General features: G+C 41.4%; 1 protein-coding gene across 2 annotated transcripts in view; it reads left to right on the top strand.

Moving 5' to 3' along the window:
- Positions 1-27,314, top strand: part of ALDH1A2 (aldehyde dehydrogenase 1 family member A2) — a 103,490-nt gene that overhangs the window by 65,982 nt on the left and 10,194 nt on the right. For both annotated transcript variants that reach the window (XM_074366198.1, XM_010969452.2), the window contains 2 exons: positions 23,979-24,081; positions 26,423-26,607. In XM_074366198.1, the coding sequence (XP_074222299.1) occupies positions 23,979-24,081; positions 26,423-26,607 (288 nt within the window). The remainder of the gene's footprint in view (positions 1-23,978; positions 24,082-26,422; positions 26,608-27,314) is intronic.

Here is a 27,314-nt window from a genome sequence, read left to right as displayed (position 1 = left end):
CAGACATGGCCTGCTATTATGGTTTATTTTTGGGGTGAGGCAACTATCTGAGCTCTGAGAATGGAGATAGGGGGTGTGCTACTGTTAGCTTGGTTCCCTGCGTAAGTGAGGCTGTAGACTGGGCTCTGCAGTTGCCTGGACTCTCTGGTCTGGCTTCCTAGATGGTTAGGACTGGGTATTGTCTTCATAGTAGATGCAGATATGAATTAGGACAGCAGGACAGGCCCCCAGGGCCTGTGCAGCTCATTCTTTGGGCAACCAAATTAGTCCAGAGTGTGCACTGAATTCCCTGGTCAGATGAGGCCACCGATTTGTCTCTATAGAAGGGGGAAGTCACAGGCTGTGTTCTCTGTTCAAGCACAGGTAGGGCTGTTGAATGGACCGTGCAGCTTCCCATGTGCTCTGGTTAGATTCCCCGGTCGACAGGCTAAAGTCTGTGTTCAGCAATGCATGAGGCTGCAAACTGGATTTTCTGCCAAAGCACAGCTGGAAAAGCAACTCGAAAGCCAGTAAAGCTCTTTGTTTGTTGTCATAACTCAAGCCAACCTGCACCCCAAGTTCCTTGACTGAACAGGGCCACTGGTTTTACCCTGAAAACTATCAGCTCTGCCTGCCCACCTCTCATCTTGAGTGCTGCTGGGACACACAGCTTTAAGGAGTTGTCACCAGCCCTTCTGGTCAGATGGGATGCCAGAAGACACACTCCCCAGTAGGGTGGGTGTGGGGGCCTTTGCCTGGGTAGGAGTAGGGGGACACTCTAGACTGTTCTGTTTCCCAGACAGCCTCTTCAGTTGGTAGGGGCTGGGAGCTGCCCTCAGACTTAACTATGAAGTAATCCCCCTGCTTGTGCATAGAATGGGAGCACTCCATGTCCTGTACTGGCTTTGCTCCAGGGGCAGTCAGCTCTGCCTGCCCAGCTCTGGGCTCAGACAGTACTGGGCCACACGGCTTGCAGGAGTTGTTATCAGCCTTTCTAGTCAGATGGGGTTGGAGGATGCCCTAAAATGGATGGTGCCATGATTCAGCTCCTTGTCTGGGCATGCGGAAACCGGGCTCAAGGGCTGGCAAAAGTCTTTGAGGAGCTGAACCAGGCAGATCTGCACCCCTCTGTGTTCTCTGGTCAGCATGTGCCCAGTTTGGTTCTGCAGATGAGCAAAACCACTGATTGGGATTACTGCTTGGGGACTGCAGGTATGATCGGTCTGCCAAGATCTGTGTATTGCAAGCCCCTACCCACTTCTCTGTCGTAGTCAAATTCCCAGTGGTTGAGCCCTGCAGATTCCCCTGCTATTCCCATGGTGCCAGATCAGAGTAGGGGCTCCCACAAATCAACCCATAATGCTGGATTCTCTTTTCCCACTGGAGGAACCAGAGACTCAGGAGAAATCTCTTCACGTGGTGCTGCACTGGCCTTGGGGAAGGACAATGTGGTCACTTTTCTTAACCCTTCTAATGGCATCTTTCTGGGTTTCCGTGGTACGGATGGTGGTTTAGGCTTATCCTTGTGTTCTAGGATTCTCTCACTGATGTCTTATTCTTTAATAGTTGTTCTTGTGAAGGGGAGCAAAGTTGCCAACTTGGTGACATCACTCGTCAGTTTTTTCACTAGTACCAGATTGCTTTAATTATTGGATTTTAAAAGATGTGTTGTAATATGGTAGGCAAGATACCCTCTTACTGTTTTTTTCCAAAACCCTTTGGCTATTCTTGCCCATTCTTTCAGATAAAATTTTAAATTGATTTCCTAAGTACCTTGCCTTCCTCCTCAAAACTCTCATTGGCATTTTGATTGGCGTTACATTACCTGTCTATATTAAATTGGGGGTAACTGCATTCTCTGCAGGATTGGCTTCTCTAGAAACATGATATAAATCTATTAATTTATTTGTCTTATAATGTTCGTCCCTGATGTCATCATTTAGGTCTTAGACTTTTCTTGATAAATTAATTTCCAGGGGTTTAACTTTTTCTTCAAAGGATATCTTAGTTTAAAAACAGAGCGCTTTTTTTTTTTAAGCCACAATATTGTGTATTGGAAAGTTATATTGAAAGGACAACCTAATTTTTCAGGCCAGACAAAAATGAATCAGTAAGACCATAAATGCTTTGTCCAGCCTGCCCACTTAAAAATTTTTTTTCAACTTTTAAAAAACTTTATTGAAGTATAATTTACATACAATAAAATGCACTCATTTAAGTACCAAATGTATACACTCATGTAACCGTTATCCAAATCAAGATATAGAGTATTTCTGTATCCTGAAAAGATTTCTCATGCCTCTAAAACTGCCGGCCCCAGGCAATCACTGATCCTTTTTATTAATTTTTCTTATTCTATTAGTTCAGACAAGTGGAATAATATAATATGTATTCTCGTGCCTTTTTTTTTTTCGGTCAGGGTTGTGGGCAGTTTGTTCAGTATTTAATAAATTATTAATATGGTTGGTTTGAATCTCCCATCTTGATTTTTGTTTTCTACTTCTCCCATCTGTTTTTTGTTCCTTTTTCCCTCTTTTTCTGCCTTATTTTGGATGAATTGGGTACTCCATTTTGTCTTTTATTTTGGATTATTTATTTGGATTATTTTTAAGTGCTTGCTTTAGTAATTACAGTGTATATCTTAATCACAGCTTACCATTTAAAAGTATTGCATTTCTTCATATAAAATGTAACAATTGTACATCAGAATTGTATTTCTCATCCCATCCTTTGTGTGTTGTTGTTTTATAATTCACTATTATGTATGTTATATACATAGTACATTTCTATGCATTTTGTTTTAAAAATTCAACTACCTTCCTGAAAGTTTTTTAAAATGAGAAAACAATTATTTTTTCCTCACATATTTGCCATTTTTGACTGTCCTGTTCTTTGAGTCGGTTTCTTTCTGATATAATTTTCCTTCTGTACAAAGATCTTTAACATTTCTTATAGTGCAGGTCTGTTTGTGACAAATTCTCTCAATTTCTATATGTCTGAAAGTGTCTTTGTTTTCTTTTTATTGACTTTTCTTCTGAATATAAAATTCTGATTCAACAGATTTTACTTAGTTTTCTTTTACTTTCAACACTTTAAAGATATTCTGGTTTTTTTTGACTTGCACTGTTTCTGATAAGAAGTTAGCAATCATTCTTACCTTTGTTTTATTGAACATAATGGTTTTTTTTTCTCTGGCTCCTTTAAAAATATTTCTTTTTACTGGTTTTCAACAATTTGATTATGATGTGCTTCTGTGTAGTTTTTTGTTGTTGTTTTTCCATTTGAAGTTCATTGGAAATTCTTGGATCTGTGAGTTTATAGTATGTTTTCATCAAATTTGGAAAACTTTGTCCATTATTTTTCAAATATGTGTGTGTGTATATATATATACATACTTGCTTTTTCCATGTCTATTAATTTTTGAAAGGACTCTGAACATTATGACCATTACATTATTGAACACGTGATTTTGTTTCTTTAAAGAGTGCTGGGCTTTTTTTTCTGCAGGTGGTTAAGTCAGTTGCAGTACAACTTGACCCTTTCGACACTTAATTTTAAGCTTTGTTAAGGACTCATTTATCTTTTACTAAGCTACTAAACTAAGATTATTAAATTGGGATCCTTCTGGAGTTTCTACTGAATGTTCTTAGTGTTCAAGTAGGTGTTTCCATTCTGGCTGGTCAGAACGCTCATGTCCCCAGCCCTGTATGAGCTCTGGGGACTGTTCAGCATACAGATTACCTAGTCTTTGTTCTTCATCCAGGCTTGTGAAGTCTCACCATATGTATATCCAACTGGCCATCAGCCAAAGACTCAGTAGGACCCCCACCAGATTTCTGGACTGGTTTTTCTCCCTCTTGATACTAAGTCCTTTACATTTTAGTCCCCTCAGCCTTTCTAAACTCTGATCTTATTTCATGAATTCAGTGAAAGCACCATGTTCTACATTGGTCTCTCCTGGTAGGGATAATCTTTTTCAAAGGGACTTTAGCCATAGAAGAGGCAGTAGCCTGTATGCAAGAGATGGCTTCAGTCCAGTGTGAAAACATATAGACCAGGACTAAATTATATTTTTATTCATGTGTCGGAGGAAGTTATATGAAATCCATTTGCCAGACCTTGAATGGTCATTAGGCAGTTTGAAATGCCTGGAAGCAGTACAAGCAGGCTTCCTGGGTTGTACTTCAGACAGGTGGGCTAAGTGAGGGAGGCACTGCTTGCAGCCTTCTGAATGTTCCCCCCAGTACTGAGTCATGAATGCTGTCATTCTGTCAGTAGACCAATGGCTTAATGCTTGTGCGGTGCTGAGGAGTGGGGATTTTAGAGTCTAGTCTAGGACTGAGTTGTTATTTGGTCCAAACCAGAGCTTTCTCTTTTTATCAAACCAACAGTTGTTGAATCTCCAATCTTGGTTTTCCTCCTCTGATGTCAGTTGTGTTGGGCTTCTTCAACCAGTTTTTCAGTTATCATTTGGGGAAATATCCCTTTGGACCATGACAGAGGTTTGGCTGTTGTTGGTTACAGTAAATAATTTACTTCCGGTGGGAATGGATGTTAGTAGCATATGAAGTTTAGGAACGTGGGGTGTTGAGGGATAATAATGTTGTTTATTGCTCAGAGGCCCTGGACAGACCTCCACCCTTGGCCCTTGGTTTTCTCACCAGTAAAAATAGGAGTATTGCAGGGCCTACTACAAGGGATAATGAGGCCTTGAACCTTGTAATCTTTTATTATGGGCTTTGTGCCTTGAAGGGCTTCTTTACTTGCAGGATACTGATTAATTCTGGGGAGAGGTTTTAAGGGATCTATTTGAAACTTGATGGCAGGTGCACTGGGAATTTTGCCAACATCAGTTGGACATTTTGCCTATGAGGAGGTGGCAGATGATTCAAAAGGAACAAATGATCAGTGTTTCCATTTCCAGAATCAGCTCTAGTACCATCAGAGAAGAAGCCAACAAAAGATGTATGTCAAGTGTCGTTTAATTCACCTATTTGGCTGCTTTGATGACTACTGTCAGTTTCTTGAATTTTTCCCCTCTTTTGGGAGAAAGAAATTCTGGCATGATGCTTCTCTTAAGAAGTCTCAGCTAAAAATGAACAGGGGCAGAGGAACTAAGGAGAAAGGGGTGTGTGTCTTGCAAAGGGTCTAAACAAAAGGAAATAAGTTCAGAGACAGGAACCTCTCAAGGTTCATTACAGATCCCCACTGTTTGAAATGTTTTAGCACTCTGAGGCAGGGGCTGCTTTATAGTAGTGGAGTTGAACACCAGAAATGTGGCTCTGATACCAGTTAGGGCTGGAGAAGATTCATCCCCAATCTGGAAAAATACTTCTCTAAGATGATTAAGAGGTTGGATTGGGAAGAACCCCCATAGTTCCTCAGAGCCACTTGATTGGAAATTGGAAGGATGATGTTAAAGGACTAGTTAAAGGACTGAAGGCCCCCAAAGTGCTTGAATTTGTAGCTATCTTTTTTCCAATATCCTGGCTTTTTGCAAACATAGCAGAAACTAAGAGGGTTTTGGTTTCATTGAGGGGCCTTCATTCGCTGGAGTTGAAGATTGAGAATTTTAGTCACTATCCTTTTATGTGACTCCTCTAGAGTGCGAGAAGGCTGGTTTGCCAGAGTAACTAAATCTGGAGTGGGCATAGTTTCCCATTCTACCCCGGTCCTTTGTACTAGAAGAGGAAGGTCCCAGTTCAACCCATAAATAAACATAAAATAAAAAACTCCCCAAGTGGAATCCACATTTGAAGGAAGACCAGAATTTTCCTTAAGAATCTGAAGTTGATTATAATAATTATGAACAGGTTCATCAGATTTTTGTATGCAGGCTTGAATTTTGTTCTGATCAACACGCTTTGGAAAAGCCCAATGAAGTGGCCTAGCAATAGCCCAAGCCTGATCATACAGGTTAGTAAGCTGGTCCCCCAGCTTTAATTCTAGAGATCTTTCAGAATTTTCCCAGTTAGCAGTTTTCATCCAATGCTGAGCCTACCCTCTGCCAGCAAGCATATGAACTAGCAGATGTAAGTCAGAGAAACCAGGCTGATAAGTTTATTTTGTGGAACCCGTAACTGCTTGTTGTGGATATAGATGATTTACTACGTTTATCTTTTAACCTTCCTACTAGCTTTATAAGTGGGTGATTTAGGTTACTCTCTCTATTGTATATTTGCCTTTACCCATGAGATTTTCCCTTTTGTGATTTTCATATTTCTAGTTGTAGCATTTTCTTTTCTGCTTAGAGAAGTTTCTTCAACATTTCTTTTGAGGTTTTTCATGACAGTGAACTCTTTTAGCTTTTGCTTGTCTGTAAAACTCATAATCTCTCATTCAAATCTGAAAGGTAGTCTTGCTGGGGAGAGTATTCTTGGTTGTAGGTTTTTTCTTTTCATCATTTTAAATATATTGTGTCACTCCCTTCTGGCCTGCAGAATTTCTGCTAAAAAGTCAGTTCATAGTCTTATGGGAGTTCTCTTGTATGTCACTAGTTGCTTTTCCTTTGCTGTTTTTAATATTGTCTTTATATTTAATTTTTGCCATTTTAATTACAGTGTGCCTTGGTGTGTTCCTCTTTGGGCTGATATCATTTGGGACTCTGTGTGATTCCTGGACCTGGGTATCTGTTCCCTTTCCCAGGTTAGGGAAGTTTTCAGCTATTATGTCTTCAAATATGTTCTCTGCCTCTTTTGCTCTCTCTCTTCTTCTGGGACTCCTATGATGTGAACGTTAGTATGCTTGATGTTGTCTCAGAGGTTTCTTAAACTGTCCTTATTTTAAAAAATCCTTTCTTCTTTTTTTTGTTCAGCTTGAGTGACTCCCCCTACTCTGTTTTCTAGTTCACTGATCTGTTCCTCTGTATCATCCAATGTACTATTGATGCCTTCCTGTGTATTTTTTAATTTTAGTTGTCATATTCTTCAGCTCTGTTTGTATCTTCTTTATATTTGTAACTGTTAAAATTCTCATTGTGTTCATCTGCTCGTCTCTCAAGTTCTCTTAGCATCTTTATGATTATTACTTTGAATTCTTTGTTGGGTAGATTGCTTACCTCCAGTTCACTTAGTTCTTCTGACATTTTATCTTTTTCTTTCGTTTGGAACATGTACCTTTGTCACCTCATTTTGCCTAATTTCCTGTTTTTACTTTATGTATTTGGGATATTGGTTATGTTTCCTGGTCTTAGAGAAGTGGCCTTATGTAGGAGACGTCCTATGGGACCCAGCAGCACACTCTCCTTTGTTCACCAGAGCTGTCTCTACTAGGGGCCCTCTATGTGTGCTTTGTGGGCCCTTCCACTGTGGCAGGCTGACTACTGTGGACCTACTTGTAGACATGGCTGTCCCCAGCCCACTTGATTGCTAGGTGCTGACCTGTATGGAGGCTGCTCTCTTCTGGTGGACAGGGTCAGGTCCTGGCACAGGTGGCTGCATAGGGTCTGGGAGTCCTGGTCCTGGTGCTGACCCATTGGCGGGCAGGGATGGGTCACAAAGCACCTAGTTACAGAGCTACAGGGGTCTTGGGGCTAGTGTTGGCCCTCTGGTGGCTGGAACTGCATCCTGGGGTGGCTAGCTGCAGGGCAAGGAGTCTTGGAGCTAGTGTTGGCCTGCTGGTAGGTGGTCTGGGTCCTGACCAGTGCTGGACAGGACTGGGGCCCAGGGGATCTCAGGGTGATGCCCACCCACTGGCAAGTGAGGCTGGGTCAGGGCTAGTGCCAGCCCACTGGTGGGTAGAGCCAGGTCCTGGGGTCTCTGGCTGCAGGACCTGGGGTTCCTGGGGCTGGTGACTGGGCAGGGCCAGTCCAAGAGCAACTGGGAGTTCAGGATGTTCTTTGGCAGCAGCCCTGCTAGTGGGCGGGACTGTGTCCCTGTTCCACTAGCTGCTTGACCTGGGGTGTTCCAGGACTGGTGCCGACTGGCTAGTGGGCAGGGCCAGGTCTTGGCGCTAATAAGCTAGAGCAAGAATTACAAAGTGGCATTTGCCAGCAGCAGTGTCCTTATGTTAGAATGCACTCACCAAAATGGCTGCTACCAGTATCTGTGTCCCTAGGGTGAGTCCCAACTGCCTCCTGCCTCTCAAGGAGGTTCTCTAAGATCAGTAGGTGGGTATGACCCAGGCTTCTTTCAAATTACTACTTCTGTATCAGGTCCCAGAACATGTGTTGTATCTGCCCTTTGAGAGTGGAGTCTCTGTTCCCCACAGTTCTCTGGGTATCCTGAAAGTAAGCCCTGCTGCCTTCAAAGCTAAATGTTCTAGGAGCGTGTCTTCGTGGTGCAGAGCCGCTGGGCTGGGAAGCCTGATATGGGGCTCAGACTTCCGGCTTCTCAGGGAGCATCTCTGCAATTTAATGATCCTCTGTTTGTGAGTCACCTATCCAAGAGTATGAATACTGACTATATTGCATCTCCGCCTCTCCTATCCATCTCATTGTGATTCCTTCTTTATATCTTTAGTTGTAGAAGATCTTTTCTGCTAGTCTTCAGGTCATTTTCACTGATAGTTACTCTGTAAATAGTTGTAATTTTGGGGTGCCCACGGGAGGAGGTGAGTTCAGGTCTTCACACTCTGCCATCGTGGCCACTCCTCCTATTTTATTGTTCTTTGATTGTTTGTGTCAATTAATCTTAAAATCTTATTTTGCAGAGAGGCAATTTTAGGCTCCTGATAATGTTTGGAAACCTCAAAACACCAATAAAAATTAAGTGTTCTATTCAGTTTGTAAAATTTTAGAGCTATGTCCAGTTCAGTTTTAAGAAATGTAAGTTTGGGGATTTCAGAAGTTCCCCATAGTGGCCATTGGCATTCTAAATTGCCTTTGATAAAGGTAGGTTTCAGGCACTTACCTATTCTCATAGTTTATTATTGCCTCAAATTGGATATGTTATATTCAATGAGATTACAAATTTATATACTTCTGTTGATGTAACTAGAGTCTTAAGAATACAACCCTAATGATGTTTGGATTTAGAAAGTCCTGGTTGTTTGGTATATAATATTTTAGAAGTACTTTAATCCCATAAATCACTAATTTCTAATCTCTTTGGATAAGGTAATTTGCTTATCAGCTTAGTGTTGATTTTTTAGCTTTAATTTTAGGTAACAGTTTCTGATCATGTATGTAGATTTGTAGGGGTTGCATTCTCTTTGTAGCCTACCCTTTAGTGATTCTTCTCACTACCCAAAGTAGGCATCTGATGTATAGTCAGCATGCATTATAAATATTTGTTATGTACACAAAGGAGGAGAGACTAAATTTGAGAAATAAAAGCTTAATCTCAGAGCTAGAAGGTTTTGTATCAATGGAACACTTTCTTTCTTTAAAATGCCACCAATAGCTTAGGGTTCAATATCTTTTACTTTTAGCTGTATAATTATGGACCACTTAATTCTGTACAAAATTGGCTTAATACATTGGCACACATTTCTCAGGGTTGTGAGAATCAAATGAAAAATGAGTTTGTAAGTTGTAGGCAATAAGCAGATGTTAGTTTGTAATATGTCATTAGCATCCTGAAAAAGCTGAGAGCTCTGTGGGTTGGATAGTCTGTCAAGCTTTAAGAGGAAAAAGGGTTTGATATAGGTCTTGTAGGATATGGATAAGTGGAGTAAATTGAGAAGTAGGAGCATTAGTCAGCAGCTAGAGGCTGGAGAATACAGAAAGTCTTAGCGGAGTAGATTAGGGATTAGGAAGGGGTTAGGGAGAAAGGCTGGCGGGCAGATGGACTAGAAAGTAATATTCTGCAGATCAAACCATTGAAAATAATTCTCAGTTAAAAAATTGAGACCAGAGTGTAGAAGACCTTTCAGACAAAGGCATCATATGAAAGCTAAACACCAATGTCCTTTATGAATATGGACACAAGAATCCTCAATAAAATACTAGCAAACAGGAATCAGTGACTTAAAGGATTTTATACCAGGACCAAGTGGAATTTATCCAGGAATGCAAGATTGGTTTAATATCCAAAAAATCTGTCAATGTAATATTCCATATTGATAGAATAAAGGACAAAACCACACAGTCATTTCCATAGACACAGAAAAAAGCATTTGACAAAATCTAAAACAATATAGAAACATACAGAAATGTTATTCCTAATTTTTGAAAAGTGGAAACAGTCCAAATGTCCATAAAATGATGAGTTGATAAACAAAATGTAGTATATCCATATCCATAAAATGGAATATTATTCAGTCACAAAAAGAAGGAAGTACCAATACATGCTATGACATGGGTGAACCTCAAAAACATGCTAAATGAAAGAAGCCAGTCACAAAAAGCCACATATTGTGTGATCCTATTTGTATGAAATGTCAAGAATAGGCAAATGTATAAACCGAAAGTAGGTTATTGGTTTCCAGGGGCTGGAAGGAAGGGAGAATGACTACTAATGGATGTAGAGTTTCTTTGGGGGTGATGAAATATTCAGGAATTCAATGGTAGTGATCATTGTGATGATTGCACAACTGTCTGAATGTCCTAAAATTGAGTTGTACGTTTCAAAAGGTAGATTTTATGGTATGTGAATTATATTTCAATAAAGCTGTTTAAATAGATGATTTTTAAGAAGTATTGATGACTTAAAATTATAGATATTAATAGCCAACTTCGATTGAGCACTTACGATGTCCAGGTACCTGCTGAGTGCTTTGCATGTATCATCTCACTACATCTTTCCAGCAGCTCTGGGAGACATAGATGAGCAAAGTGTGACTAGAAGAGGATAAATTACTTGCCCATGGCCATGTGCTAGTAAGCTGTGGGTCTGAGAATCCTATCCAGAGCTTATACTTCAGATCACAGTGCTATGCTGCCTCGCTGGCTAAGGGGCCAGACATGGTATCATAAGAGGAGGGAACCATTAAAATCAGGAATGCCATATCAGAGGGGGTACGTAGGAAGGGTAGTCTCAGTGGAACATATTTTGTTCAAAGCATGGTCAAAAGTGTCTGATTCTGAAAGGTCATAGACACTATTCTAACTCAGTTTATTTCCTTTTTTTCTAAGACTTACTTTTTAATTGCCTCTTTAAATCTTGTTTGATATATTATATGGCTTTCATCAGATACTTTCTGGCACAGGACTTAAAATTTTAAACCTAAGCTATCTTGTCCACTCTGGAAGCATTTATTGAGCACTTGCTAAATGTCAAGTACTCTGTTAGACCTTAGAGAAATTGTGCAATTCTGTCTAACCCAGTGATAGTCTTTGAAAATGTATCTAATGTATTGTGGTGTGTATGGGAGCATGGAGGAAGAAAAGAATAATTCTGTACCATTTTACTTAAAATTTCCTGAGTTTGAAGATGCTTTCTGAGATCAAGGCTAGACCTAAAATTCTTTTGCTCAACATGGTTTTCAAATGTGTCTATCTGTGCATTAGGGAGAAACATCATTAGTTTGAGATATTTAAATTGAAATGAAAGGCTACTTCACTCAAAGATAACACTATGTAAGAAAAAGATAATTCTACGTCTTAATTCCACAGTTGTTAATATTCACAAATGAGGAAAATGTAAGTCTATCTTCCTTTTCTCTTTGGAGAAAATGAGATTATAGTGGTATGGTATGGGAACAAAAGTACAAAAAGGACTTGGAGGAAAGGAACTCCTGCTGTGGAGACCTTTGTGAGTAACATGTTGCTTGATATTGGCAGATAATCAACAAATACTGGTATAATTCAATTCTCAGAATCATTTGCTGTGCCCGATATTAAGGACCAGCACTTTCAAAAAGCTCGACACATGTTTTGCAGAATGTAAAATGGGACGTTAAGTTCCACTGTTGTCTCTCAATAACTAATGCTATTTTTGTTTTTTGCATGTTAGGCGGCTCTGCTTTTAACAGGCATTTATATTACGGAGCTGCAGATTTTGTACTAATTCATTGTGTATCCCTAAAAATCTCTTCTAGAAGTGAAAAGCCTGATAGAAATAGGGGGGTAAAAAACAGCCCTTAGAGTCTAAATCACGGCAGATGGGCTTGTTGAGGAGTTAGTGTGTGTCTGGTTTCCTTGTGCTCCGAACACTTAGTAGAGTGAGCCAGTGCTGGGCCCCAGATGCTCAGTGGCCGCTAAACATACTTCCAGTGTTTCAGTGGAAGTATTTTTATATTTATGGGGCACAGAAGTGTGTAAAAGTTAAGTAAAATATTAGGTTTTTCCCCATAGCCACTTTCCATAAATTATCTTTCTAATTCTCAGATTATATTACTCTCACCTGTGTCAGGCTAAGTTAATTTCCACCTACAAAACTAACCAGTGATTTATGAAAAGCAAAGGTAATAACTGAGCTGAAGGGTTAATAATCAATCTGATCAATCTAATGATCAGCAAAGACCTCCTTATGGAATTTTACATTCGTTAAGGGAGTTTAGAGCTTTGATGTAGTTCAGCTTGAGTTTCTTTCTTTCAATCCTTTATTTAGAGTCTCTTAAAGAAAAATAAAGTACTCCTCATGGCTTTGCTAAAATGAAAGCTTGAAAGAATGCTTCGTCACAACACCACACTTTGCCTCTAAAATAATTAGAGGAAAATATCACTTTTTCAATAAGAAATTCCAAACATAATCTTCAAATCATACTAAAGGCAATCGAGATTAAATATATCAGATCCATATCAGAAAAGTAGACATAATTTAAATCTCTACAATGATGGTGTGGATTTGTTCATGGTACATGTTAATATTTGACCTTTCCCACCTCAGATTCCTGTCTGCAGATAGATGATTGTACCTAATTCATGGATTATGAGGATGAAATAATTTAGGATATTTAAAGGGTTTAACACAGGGCCTGGCTCTTAGTAAGCTGTCGGTAAATATTAGATGTCATTGTTTTCTATTTATTTTAAAATGAAGATTTATATAACAATATATGCTCAGGAAAATGTGGTGTATTATAGAGGAGGGCTGGATTCAAGCGACCTTGGATCAAATCCCAGCTCTCGTGCAGTGAGATCTTTGGCAAATTATTTTGTCCTTCTGATCTCTCATTTCTTCATCTATTAAGAGGTGTTACGAAGCACTCCTTACGTGTTTATTTGTGGATTAATCAAGACAGTGTATTTGAAAGTTCTAGTCCTTTTGCCTGCCACTGTAAAAATTCAGTAAATATTAGTTGCATCTGATTGATTCTAGTTGAATCCATTTGCAAAGAATGTTATCTGTCAAAAATGAATTCCTGCTTTTTTCTGGAAGTTTTACTTTCCTTTTGTTTGTTCTATGATTTTTATAAATATTTTACAAAATGTTTTGTCTTCTAATAAATGTTTTTTTTGGTTTGTTTTTGCTGTTCTATTTTAATTTTTTGGAAGATTGCCTGGGTGCTTGCTCAAATAAATTGATTTTGAATTTTTTTTTTTTTAAGTGGAGTAGTGTACTCCATTTAGGGAGTAGTGCTGTAAGAAGTCTCTTGGTACCTGTTAAGGAACTCACTTATGATTCTGCATAGGCTAGATCAGTGGCCACTCTTTCAACCAAAGTTTGCCAGAATAGAACTCTGGTGTAGGGAGAAATGTCTTTGCAGCATAGTATAACGTAGTTACCATTGTTTGCCAGCGTCACGTAGTTAGGAGTGTTTTCAGTAGTACTTCTGCCTTTCCTCCAGTAACGGAGGAGGTGGAGCAGGGGGGACAGGAGTGACTTGTTTAAATGCAGATTCCTGAGCACCACCCAAGATCTTCTAAATTAGAACAGTTGCAACTGGGCTCCAGGAATTCTTATTTTAATTAATTTTCCTAGTGATTCTTATTTATGTTCATTAACATTCACAAATCACTAGTTTACACATAATTTGAATTGCTGGGTCATAACACTAGAACATGTTCCCAGGCCCATTTGAAGAAAAATCTACAGTTGTGAGTTTGTTACTCGGTGCTAAAATAAAGCATTTGTGTGAGCTGACAGGTGCTGCTACATGGTCTGCCATGTCTGTAGTTTCATTCCAGCGATAGTGTCCATCCTAAGTACCGGAAGAGAAAAAAATGAGTTCACAGTTTGTTTAGCAGAGCAAGTGTTTGGTCCATAGCCACCCCTGTACACGTCAGTTATTCAACAACAAAACAAACAAACAAAAAATGCGAGTATTTTATTAGACATTTGCAAATATTTCTAAAAGTGCATGCATACTACAAAACTGTACAGTTTTGGCGATCTGGGAAAACAGCTGACTGAAGGCAGGAGATCTAGTTTCCATGTGAGAAGAGTTCTTCTCTGATTATATTCCTCAGAAAGAAGCTGTAACTCATACAGTGTCACGGTAAATTGCTAAGACTTATTTCCATAAGCTATACTTCATAAACAAGAAGCATAGCTATTCCTATGCCCCTTTTCTGTCTGTTTGTAATTAATGACATTTTCCCTCATCCCTGTTGCTCCCACACTGGAGCCATCAGAGATCACAGAAGGGCAGTAATGGGCAAAAGAAAGATGACTTTGATAATCTTAGAACTAAGATTCCTTGTTCATCCAAGAAGCATTTTGAGTCTCTCCTGTGTTCCAGGTACTGGGAAAGATGCCCTTAAGTCACTCCTTATTTTATGAATGAAGGAACTTGGGTTCACCTGTCCTACAGAACATGGAACTGATTCTTGGTAAAATGACCTGAGTTCTTCACAAACTTAATCCTCCTTGTCTTCTGTTTCTCCTGTGCTCCACGCCTGTTCCCCAGGGGATTTTGTAGGTTTGGCAAAGCTCCAGTGTGGCGACATTATGCCCCAGGATTATTGTGGGCCCCTCTGCGTAGGTTGCTCACAGGAGCTAGAGGAATCAGCTGATGGATTTGTAGAAAACTTCACCTTCTAGGCTTAGCTGATAAGATTTTCTTCTTAAGGAATTTTGGTTGATTTAGCCCTTATCTCCATAAAAGCAATATTCCTAAGAGAAGATCCAAGTTTTATTTCAGTCATAATTATTGGTTTCTGAACATGGAAATTAACCATTTCTCACTCGAGCTCTCCTCCTTCCATATAAGGCCATCAGTTTAAAACATTTATTGCCTGTAGTTACCTAATTGGTCTGTTAAATTATTTACCAACGTGAAAATAATCAAATGAGTCAGTCAATGTAGTATTTCATCTAGAAATTCCATTTAGGATATTTCCCTGAAATAGCACATTTATAGCTATGAACCTCTCTTTTGAGCTCCATACTTGCTGCATTTGTAAGTGTAGAGTGGACATCTCTACCTGGATATTTAAACTCCTTAGGTAACAGGTTGACCTGACCCCTGCACCTTCCATGCTCTCTAGCCTTACCAGGCTGCTCTTGCAACCCCCCAATGGGACACGCCTTTCACTGTTCTGACTTTGCACATGCTGTTTCTTCTGCCAAAAATGATCACCCTTCCTTATCTACCTGGTGAGTTCTTAGCACAGTGATTTTGTTCCACCATCTGTACAGATAAATGAGAACTGGTCAGCTTCTATGAGTATGATGCTTTTTTTTTTCTTATTCAGATTCATAATCTCAAATATTGCCATCCTTTTACTTGCAATAATTTCTTTTATTGGTCTCTAATCTATTCTTTATTTTCACCACTTTTTGGTTTCCTTTACTTTTTTCCCTCTTCACTTGTTCTCTTTCCCTTTCAGTCTTTATTTATTTTAAGTTTAATTAATTTATTCTAATGCATTTGACTTTAATTAAAACTATTAAGTCATCATCTAAATAGTCATGTCAATTCAGTATCGTTTCCCCATCAACAGTCCACAGAGGACAACAAAGAGTTGTATGGCATAATTACTCTAATAAAATAATTTTTTGCTTAATATATCTTTATTAAACAGCTTTGTTGAAGTATAACTAATATACAGTAAATTTCACATATTTGAAGTGTACAATTTGGTAAGTCTTGACAAATTTATTCACCTGTGAAACCATCACCACAGTTCACGCAGTGCACATGGTCATCACCCTCAGACGTTTCCTACTGCCTCTTTGTAATCCCTCTCCCATCTTTCCCTCTAGCCCTCCCCCTCCCTGCACTTAGAGGGAAACCAATCCTGTGGTCTCTGGAGGATCTTCTAGTTTCTTCTCTGGAATGATATCATTGACAGGTAATGGAGGATCCTGAGGAAGAAGCATTTGACTAGAATACGAAAGTCAGCTTGTTATGATCACATTAATGGTGGCAGGTAGAGAACTGTCACAGCAAGTCTAGTGACCACGTAAATCCCGAGACCCCTTTACAGCTGTAGTTTTTTACGTCTTTATCCATCTACCCTCTGTTAGATTTGTAGGCTACTTGGGAAATTGTAGAGAGTCTGCCAGAGGGTACATGTCACTTGAATATGGATTTGACTGTGGCTTCTGTTACGATTACCCTAGAAGGGGGACCTGTTGGTGCATCACAAAATGTCTGGAGCAGCAGCAACAAGAAGCTTATTTGAAGTGGCCTTTTTCCATTTTACTTCAGCAAAAGGCCTTTAAAAAGCAAACAGAGTTACTCAGATTAAAGATAGGATTAATTTCTCCTTATGCAGCTAAATACATAAGTAATAAGTGTAAATATTTAATAAGTGAATATAAAAGGGCTCTTATAAACACAGAGTCAATAAACAACCTCAATAAAGTTCAGGAAAACAGTTTGCGTTTTGCTTGGTATGATGTTTTCTTTATTCAGTTAGATGAACAAACCATGATTTCATCATCAGTCAACAGGATAGGAGAGAGACCATCAAAGCAAACTACAGGAGAGTCCAGATTGATTCGTGCCAAACAAATGTTTGTAGCTAACAGCTGTATTATCACTGATTCTAATTTACGCAGCCGGGGTTCTCCTTTCATTTCCTACGTGAGATGAATGTCATCTTATATGATACAGACAACCTCTCTGCTGCTTGAGTAATGAATCTGGTCAGCTCTCCCCTCTGGGTAGCCTCACCCCTCTATGTAGCGGGGGTGGGAAGTGGCCTGCTACAGTTTTAGTTATTCTTTAAAAACAGCTTATGAGACTCTTTCTCAGGTTATATGAGTCCATTAGTGAACTATCCCAGCATTTGAATCAAAAATACCAGTTTGTTGTGTCAAAACCTTTGGATATGCAGGTTGTAAATTACTAACTTTCTTCCTTTTCCTCTCTAGTACTTAAATAAAAACTTGAATACTGAAGCAAAAGAAAGAACATGCTGTAGCTTCTGCCTGCTACCTGAGACTCCTTGATTTAGTCTGCAGTAGATTTCTCTCCTCAGAGTTCAGACTGAGTTTGAACAGGTCTTAAGAGGCTTTATGTAACAGAAGGAGGCTAAGTGTACAGGACAGTTGATCTAGAATGCACGTTAGTTGTGGATAGTGTGTTTAGCCAGCAGAATTCTGCTCATAGCAGAGGGCATCTAATCCCAGGAAAACATCTGGAAAAGAGAAGCAGGAACCACAGAGAGCACCCGTAGTGGAGTGAAGAGAGCCCTGGGCTTGGTGTGAGCAATCTGAGTCCAGCCCTGGCTCTGCCGCTCAGTGGGTGCCTGTCAGCAAGTCATTTCTTGACCTGAGTCATATTTTTTTTTCAACTCCGAAATAATTCTTGCCTCACTGGATTGTCATGAGGATGAAATAATGTTTGTGAGAACAAGTGGCATAGAAGGTGCCCAAAAAATGATAATAAACAATTGGAAAGCAGAGCCAACAATGAAAGGTTAGTGACAGTGTGAGAGAAATGCCCTCTAAAGGTTCTTTAATCCCATGGTTTTTTACCCTGGCAGCATGTTAAGACACCCATGCCTGTGGGCTCCACTCCAGACGAAGATGATCAGAATCTCTGGAGGTAGAGCCCAGGCATAGAAAAAGTTTTTAAGTGCTCTGGGAACTTCGACATGCAGTCAGTGTTAGAACCATGAAGCCATTCCCTTCATTAAACATGTAGAAATTTCAGCCAAAGATAAGTAAGAAGAGGAAGGTTCAAGATCATACTGCTAGTTGTGGCAAACAAAGCCTTGGACATAGGCTTCTGTGTTCCAATCTCTCACCTCTGTTTCATGAAAGACTTAATATTCTCTGATTTCCAGAGATCTCAAGAGCAGCTGTCACGTTCTGGCCCATTAACTCATCAAATGTTGCTGAAAATCTGTGTGTGTGAGAGTGTGTGTGTGTGTGTATGTATACAGGAGTCCCTCTGTAAGGGGGACTAGTCAGTCTAGTCAGTCAGTCTAGTAAGGAAGACAGCTATTAAACAAGAACAGGATGAGTTATGTGGGATCAGAGAAGGGGGAACACCAAAGCCTGTAGGGAGGGTGGATCCACAAAGCTAGCTTCTCAGAGACTAAGGCAGAGGTAGAGCGGGAAAAATGAGTAGGCAGGGAGAGGAAAGGCATTTCAGGCAGAGGAAATAGCCAATATAAAGGCACAGTGATATTCCAGGAAGGGCAGGTGGTTTCATGTGCTAAAGGGATGAGTGTGTGGCGGTGCGAATGTAAGAAGAGGGGCTGGAAACGCAGTTAGCGGCAGCACTGGTTTTCACCTGAATTTCAGAATAAAGTTTTGAAATTGGCTGCCACCACTTAGGTTAACTACTTACATGCCTTGGTCTGGTTAACTTTCTGGTGCAACTGAACAGATTGATTTTGTCTGTTATTTCTGGATATTTCAGAAAGACAAGAAATACCCAATTATACATATTTGAAGCATTTCTATTTCTGTCATAGTCAGAACCAGTAGCAGAATAAAAATCTATAAAGGAGAAGAGGGAAGAAGCATAGAATCAATCTCTTTGGGTTTTAAGAAATGAAAATATATTGCAGAAAGCAGGCATCTTCAACCAGTTTATTGAACTCTCTCCTAGAGATTTTTCCATTTTAAAAAAAAGGTGGCATATCTGTGAGAAGAAATCCACCCTAATATGTGTAATTAACTAAACAAGAAAAAGAAGTATCTCTGAGAAGAAGCCCGTCCTAGACATATGGGTAATTAATGAATAAAAAGAAAAATTTTACCCAACTTTAGAAACTTGATTCAGGGAGCAAAAGCCTTGGATAAAGAGGGCATAGAAAGCCTTCCACAGTCTTTTTGTCCTGTGAAACAAATTATTTTCCATTCGAAGCTCCAAATTGCATTTCCTACCCTGCCGCAGTGCTGAGAGCACGATTCTGGTGCATTGTGGCTCTTCCAGGGATACTCCTGATATCAATCTTGAAGACTAGGCAGAATGAGGATGGGAGTCAGAGTTGATCTGTGCCAGCATTCCTGCTGAGAATTAGCCCAGTTCCATTATGTGTGGGCGAGCCCGCGGTTCCCCGCCCTTGCCTGTTTGGGGTGCACGGATACAGCTGAGAGACTGCAGGGAGCATCAAGTTAAGACGGCACATGATAGGAGCGCCATCACTTACTCTTCCGTAATGAGCTGTGGGAAACTAAAACGATCAGGTTTTTCCACCATTCAGTGCAGCTGTGGTGCCTCTGAAAAGCTAGTTCTGCTCAGTAAGACAAGAAACATCCAGAAGAATTGTGGATGGACTCTCAGAGCGAGCAGGGATCCCAGGGCCCTGAGTCTTTTTTAACTCCTCCAGCTAAGTGGAGTACTAAGGGGCAGATGGCTTGGCGTGCATCTTCTTCATCAGATGAAGAAACTGAGTCCCACAGAGGTTAAGTGGCTTCCCCAAATCAAAGTTAGGAGCCAAGCCAGAGCTTGTAGTAACTAGGTCTTCTCACTCCTATGGGCTAAATTGTAGTCCATGAACCTGGTTATGGTTATAGTTAACTAGGTTGTCAGAGATAGGACAGGATGTGTAATAAGAGTATATTGTGAAAGCTTTCCTGATTTGGGGAAAAAAACAGATAATGATGAACTCAAAATTTGGTCTCTATGCCTTTCTTAATTCTATTTAATATGTATTCACATACAGGATGCAGTTTCTCAAACTGCATATTTCTGTGTTTCATCTCACAGGTTGCCTGTTTATCAGAGTAGGGCTTTAGTGTTATGAAGCCCATCCCTGTTGACTTGGCTTTAACCACTCAGGAGACCTGTGCGTCCTGGCAGCCCTACTCATCTCACTGTGTGCTCCCGCCTTCTGGCCGTGTGTAAATGTGCCTGGTGCAGCACACACACGTCCCTGTGGAGTCCTGCTTACTGCTTTTCTGTCTTAGATGGCCAGTTCATCCCAGGCCTTTGATGTCTGTGTTTTGTTCTTTCCGAGACTTTCCTGCCTCATAGATTTTTAACTTTGGAAACCTTTGCATGTGATTTGAGCAAGTAATATTTTAGGTTGGTTTGCGCAGGACCTGTCATATTTTGTAAGAGTCAGCTCTCATGTGAGCTTCTTGTTTTTGAACATTCCTCTTTCCTGTGGAGAATCCCCTGCTTTGGAGTGGCGTCTGTTCTTCCTCTTGTCTATTTCCTCCTCATGGTAATGACAGCGAGGAGTGCCTCCCTTCAGGGTCACTTACCCTCATTCCACTTGCAGGGAGAGTTCATGAGTAGTAGTGTATTCTCCAGAGAGAGTCTGACCTGGAAACTGAGAGTGTCATGATAGGGGAGGTGTATGATGCCCAATCCCGTAATTAGTGAAGGTTGCTGCATCCCAGCTCACCTTTCTGGGTAAAGCGTAGAGGATCCTGACTCTAGGAAATAACCCAGAAAGTGCTGCACAACCATCACTTCACTGTTCAGATCTAATAGTGAATCAGGCCCAGGATTTTCTGCACTTACTGAACACCTGTTAGGTATACATGGGAATCCTCTTATCTGTGAATTCGTTGTTGGTAAGGAACTGTGGCCAGCTTTGCACCTGGCACATAGGAGGAGAACTGGGAATACGTGTTGAATGAAGGGGAATTGGTGAAAAACTGGGGGTTTTCAGGGTATCCTGTCCTGAGGCAGATTCAGATAGAAGTGGTTCTCCTGTAACCTAACAGCCAGTTCTTTTGTGAGGCTCGGCTGCAACTTGGCTTTCTTCCAAAGATGAAAAGGAAAAGCATTATTCATCTGAGACTTGCCTTGCAGTGTTTAGCACAAATTTGGTTTCTAAGGAAAGGCTGGCAAAGCATTGATGCAGGAAAAATTATTCTGAGGTATTATTCTCTTATGACCGTAGACTGAGCAAGATTTTTGTATGGTTACTGTAGCCATGAAAATACTAATCATTGGACAACATTCCTAGTGCAGCAGATACCAGCCCACAGAGCACTTTGATGAAAGTCAGGGAGTAGGGCTAACAGAAATGTAATGCCAGCGGGCCAGCAGTCTCTCTACCAACTCCAAACATTTATTCAGTGTCTTACTATGTGTAAAATCCATAATTTCTCATTGCTTTTGCTTGTTTTTCAAATGTCAATCTGAAGGCAGAGCATAAGTTTTGTAACTGATGAATTGTGGCCATTATTTGTGCTTAAAAAATGTTGTTTTTGCTCACTTTTAAATGAACTTGGAGTTCAAGGCTAGAGTTTGGATGGTATGTGGCACACACTGGGTGCTCAGTAAATATATAAACGAAGGCAGAGTGCTGGGAAGAGGTTAAGGGGAGGGGAGGGAGTGACCTGTACTCAGGCCCTGGAGTCTGCCTGCACGGGGTCCAGCAGGCTCTGCCAGTAACCAGTCAGGTGACATGGTAGCATCCACTGACTTTAACTCTTGGATTGCTGTTCTTTCAAATGATACCTTGTAGGGGTTTTGAGAGGCTTAAATGCATAAATACATGTAAATGTCTGATACAGAATGACACAATAAGCCAGTTTTTTAATAAATGTAATAATAATGTTCATGACTTCCAGTGATTGTCTTCCTTGAGAAAGCACTTGTCTGTTTATCTTCCTGGACTTTAAGATGAGTCCCCATCAGTTAACATGGATTCCTCAGGGCAGGGAGAGCAAAGCACACTAAAACTGCTCGGAAGGACGGGCAGTCGCACAGCCTCCCGGGGATGCCCCGGTGCCGCTGCCCAGCTGCCCTCGTGCGGCTTCCGTCTTGCTGGGGTCTCGGGCTTCCATCGTAACCTCACCTGACCACTCTTCTCTTGCTGGATGAAGGGCCAGATTCTCCTTTCCTTTGTGTATGCATACTATTTTCTTGAAGGAGAGAGAGCAGGTTTGCCTGAGAACCAGCCCTTTATTAGCCCATCTTCCTAGGGGCTTGACCTGGAGGTGGAAGAGACTCAAGCTGGAGAGTAAGGGAAGGCGCTCTGGCCATGGGCGGGTGCTGGTGCTTCTTAACCCGTTGGTGGAAACAGTGTTGTGCATCTAAGAGACTCTAATTTGACCTCTTTCAGAGACATCACTATATTTTCCCCAAGGTTAGATTTCCTCAGAATGAGAGTGTATTTCCTAAAAGTTTTTGCTGTGAGGTAGAGTAATAATAAAAACATAAAAGCCTTTAATCCAGCTAATGAGTAATATTGGAGACTGGTGGCAAGTCAGACAGTTTCCCCAGTGATTTCCTGAAGTAATTGATGTGCATAGACAATTTGGGAGTCATGGGAGGAGACCTGCTTTGGAAGGTCTAGTACAACCAGCTTACAGCCGGCTCCGTTTCTCCACGCAGGACCTGGAAGAAGAGGGGCCCTGGCTTCTCCCCCTGCACGTGGCTCACGCTGCGTGCAGCCTGGGTTCTGGGGGCCAGCTATCAAATCACTTCGTTCTCAGGACAGCTAAATTCTGTTGTAGGTACTGCTTTTAGCTCCATTTACAGAGGAGGGAACAGAGGTTCAGAGAAGATAAAAATTTTCCCAAGGTCAAACAGTCACTAAGTGATATAATCAGTAAAACATTCAGGCTCCAGAGCCTTTTCTGTTGACCACTGCTCTACCGGCTTGAGGAGTTAGTCCTGCCCGAGGGTCTCAGCCTGGAGCCAGAGGAGTCCAAAGCGTATGTAGCATTTCTTTTCCCACGGCTTTTAAAATACTTTATTTTCAGTAGGATTCCGGGCACAAGTAGCATTGTTCATCTCAACAAGGGCAGGCTGCCTGTGGGGGCTGCATGGGGGCTCAGCACTTTCCCTGGAGGGGCCTCTGCCCGCAGCAGAGCAGCACCCTGCCACAGGTCAGGGTCTCCGGGAGGCGTCGCTGAGATGGAGTTTGCCAGGCAGGTTATTTATCAGGGGTCCCCTGCTGAAGGGGGTGCACACAGGGGGAAGTTGAGCTGCCACGCAGGCCTGATGGCCTCAGCCACACCCATAGGCATGGTGGAACAGACATGGTCCCTCAGAGCTGCCGCGTGTTCTGAAAGGGCAGGGCCTTTATACCTGTGCCACCATCAGGCAGTGGATGTGGGAGGGTCACCCCTTGGGCATGGATGCTCTTTTCAGCTGAGGTGACTCTGAAGGAGCTGACAGCAGCCCTAGTCACTGAGGCGACGCATTCTTCCTTGAGTAGGGGCTCTAGGTGGTGCCATCTTGACACTTTCAGTTTTACTGGCAGTGTGAGTCTGCACAGTGGGAAATGCTTTCCTCACACTTAGCCTGTTATTTGTTTGGATTCTAGATAAACGGGCATTGCACAAACAAAGACAGATCCTCAGCTTTCTGGAATCCTTTCACTATAGCCCGAGGCAGAGGCAAAGGTATAACATCAGTGTATATATTTGGACCATGTGATTAAAGCCATACCTGGCATTTTTGGAGACATGTGAAGGGTTTGTTCTATACATATCATGTCTTTCAAGGGGAGCCATTTGGCTTTTTTTCTAGAGGCCAGAGTCTAAAGCTGAAAGCCACAGTGCAGTGGTAGAAAATCTCTAGTTACATTTTGCTTGCCAGTTGTCTTTAGAGAAATCTTTCAGTGATTAAGATTCCTTGTTTAACCCCCTTTTTTTGCTCCTTCCATCATGAAACTAAATCAGTCTTCCCACTCACTTCAGCACAGACTTTAAACTGCATCGCAGCTGACTTACATCTTGTCCACACAAGTTGACCTCAGGGGTTATTCCTGTGTTGTCCAGTGGGCGGCTTTGCCCTGCAGGCTCCGTGACTGCTGTGTCCCACAGCTGGCCACACTGCTGCCCACAGCTGTCTCTGGCCACCAACGGTCTCAACTGCAAGGTGTACAAAACCTCCCTCCATTTCCTTTCTTACAGGTTGGAAAGCTTATCCAAGAAGCAGCTGGAAGAAGTAATTTGAAGCGAGTAACCCTGGAACTTGGAGGGAAAAGTCCCAATATTATCTTTGCAGATGCTGATTGTAAGTCAACCACAGATCTCCTGACATCCTGGCGTGCTGCCCTTCGGTGCTGTCTCTTGTATTGTCACTTTTGACAGAACACCAAGAAAGAGGCCTTTGAAGCTAAGTGGCTTTCAAGGAGAAAAATCTTGACCCTTCCTTCTAAGGAGAAAATAGTTTAACATTGGGAAAGACTGCTTATCAACTGACAATCAGAGTTTGTTTTCTAGACATAATAAGCCATTTTGACTCTGTGATTTGTAAAATAGGGTAGAGGAAGCGAAGGCTAGGTGGGTGTTGTGTAGTGGAAAGAGCAGTGGTCCAAGCCTCTGAACACCTGAAATACAACCTTTCTGCCTAGATTCAAGAAATCTGAAACTTCTCATGTATGCTTGGTGGCTTTGTAGATCATTAAAAAAAATTCTAGTTCACTAGCCCTGCCAACATTGTTCCAAACCCACAGCCCCTTCCCAGTTTAGCCACCCCACCTCTTTCTGTTGCTCCCATGGCTCTCAGTCGGGATGACAACACACTGTGGTCAGTTCTGTGTGAACAGACCTGAATTGAAGGTGATTACACCCTAGCAGTAGGACTACATGGAGGCTTGGAGCTGTAGCCTACAAATCCCCACGTCTCCAGGAAGGATGCTCTCTAGTCCACTCTGCACAGGTGTGGTCTTTCCGAGGATGAAATTAGAAAATCTCTTTCAGTCATCCTTTTTCTTCTTCACGTCCTTCCAGGCAGCACTGTTTCCTCAGTTTCACCACTAGAGAGATCAGAAAACAAAGTAAATTGCCTGGATTTCAGCCCCAGCTTGGAATTTGCAGAGAGTTCAGCTCCAGCTTTATAGTGGTTGTCAAGAGGATCAGAATTCTATACCTAAATTCCTTTTTGAGGTGTAAGCACCCCACTGACGGAACATTGATTCATTCAGTCAGTTAGTCATTTAGCAACTAGCAGACACCAGATTATTAATACTGTTTTTTTAAAAAATATTTTTATTTATTTATTAACAGAGCTACTGAGAATTGAACCCAGGACCTTGTACATGCCAAGCATGCACTCGACCACTGAGCTATATGCTCCCCCCATTTTTTTAAACATTTTTTATTGATTTATAATCATTTTACAATGTTGTGTCAAATTCCAGTGTTCAGCACAATTTTTCAGTCATTCATGGACATATACACACTCATTGTCACATTTTTTTCTCTGTGAGTTATCATAACATTTTGTGTATATTTCCCTGTGCTATACAGTGTAGTCTATTCTACAATTTTGAAATCCCAGTCTATCCCTTCCCACCCTCCACCCCCCTGGTAACCACAAGTCTGTATTCTCTGTCTGTGAGTCTATTTCTGTCCTTTATTTACGCTTTGTTTTTGTTTGTTTGTTTGTTTTTGTTTTTGTTTTTTAGATTCCACATATGAGCGATCTCATATGGTATTTTTCTTTCTCTTTCTGGCTTACTTCACTTAGAATGACATTCTCCAGGAGCATCCATGTTGCTGCAAATGGCATTATGTTGTCGGTTTTTATGGCTGAGTAGTATTCCATTGTATAAATATATACCACATCTACTTTATCCAGTCACCTGTTGATGGACATTTAGGCTGTTTCCATGTTTTGGCTATTGTAAATAGTGCTGCTATGAACATTGGGGTGCAGGTGTCACTCCCCCCATTTTTAATACTGTCTTGAAGTAGATGATGTTAGAGATGAAGACGAGAGCTATCATATGCTATTATACAATCCCATGTAAATATAGAAGAAATCTAGTGTCTTCAAAGATGACCATTGCTGTTATAGTTTAATTCACCAAAATACTAATCAAACATGTAGCTACAAGGTCTATAGATTAGGGGTTACAAATTCGCACTCTACAGGCCAAATGCAGGGTACAGCTGTGCTTAGTTCTAAATATTACACAAAATATTGATTTCTGTTTTCTCTTAAAATTGGAAATCTGGCAACCCTGGGCTTAGGTTTATGCATAGCAACAGCCAAAGGCAGTGCTTTCCTTCTGAGTCTCTGTCACATCGCTTTACTACCACTACATGATCTGCCCAGCCTCTTTGAATATTGGGGTTTGAGACTCCTGTTATAGATGACGTGGTCCGGTCCCTCTTTTTACAGAAGAAAGGGATTCAAGAAGTTAACATAGCAAATAACACCAGGGTCTGGTTAGAGCTAGAACCAACTTGTGTTCTCAGTCCAGGGCTTTTTGCTAGGCTGCTCACGGTTATGCTCTGTGGTGAGCGTGACATTGCACCCGAGGCTTTGGGGAGGGAGAGAGGTGGTCCCACCGACAGCCGCTCTGCAGGCGGAGCAGTTTCGAGAGCATGACTCTTTCCTCTTGTAGTGGATTATGCTGTGGAGCAGGCTCACCAGGGTGTGTTCTTCAACCAAGGCCAGTGCTGCACTGCAGGGTCCCGCATCTTTGTGGAGGAGTCCATCTATGAAGAGTTTGTGAGAAGAAGCGTAGAGCGAGCCAAGAGGCGCATAGTGGGTAGTCCCTTCGACCCCACCACCGAGCAGGGACCCCAGGTAGAGAAATCATAAACATTTCCTTTCTTTACTTAATCCCTGGTGAGCACAGAAACCGGACCCTCTAGTGGGACGCAACAAAGCACCGTCTTCCTTTTTCTGCTGCCCCCTTGCCCTTCTTCCTCGGCTTCGTGGCTGGAAACATGGCCAGTGAGGCACTGCTTATACGTAGGCTTCTCTTCCCATCCCTCAGTTCTGTCCCGAAAAACTAAGGGAGTAGGATCGCCTTAAGGGTACCTGGACCTTTGTGGGTAAGCTAGGGTATCTCAGCTCCAAGAAAGACCTAGGCGTGGCAAGGCAGCTCTTCACTAGAGCCCAGTCCCCATCCTAACCGCTGGATTCAAGATATCCCCACAGATGGCAGTCAAGGAGGGCAGGTATCTCTCATTCCCAGAAGCCATTTATCCTTTTACCAGCTGCCAAGGATTCTCTCCACCAACCTGACCTACTCTGGGGAGACCACTTGTAGCTTGTAAATGTGGAAGGAATGAAGAGCTGTCTGATTTCCCCTCTGCCCATACTGTTCTCTCTTTTCTGAATGCTTCATACACTACAGACTCAGGTGAATGTAGGTTTTTACTTTATTTACCATAGTAATTGATTGATAGCTCTGTAACTTTTAAGGGGGGGCAAGACTGACTTTGTTTTATGAACTAGGACACTAGCTTTCACTCTTCAAACTTAATCCTTTCCTCTGAAGGTGTAAC

This window comes from Camelus bactrianus, chromosome 6, assembly GCF_048773025.1.
Source record: "Camelus bactrianus isolate YW-2024 breed Bactrian camel chromosome 6, ASM4877302v1, whole genome shotgun sequence".
Classification (NCBI taxonomy): domain Eukaryota; kingdom Metazoa; phylum Chordata; class Mammalia; order Artiodactyla; family Camelidae; genus Camelus; species Camelus bactrianus.
Note: the sequence above shows the minus strand (reverse complement) of the source record. Positions and strands in the feature narration are given on the sequence as shown.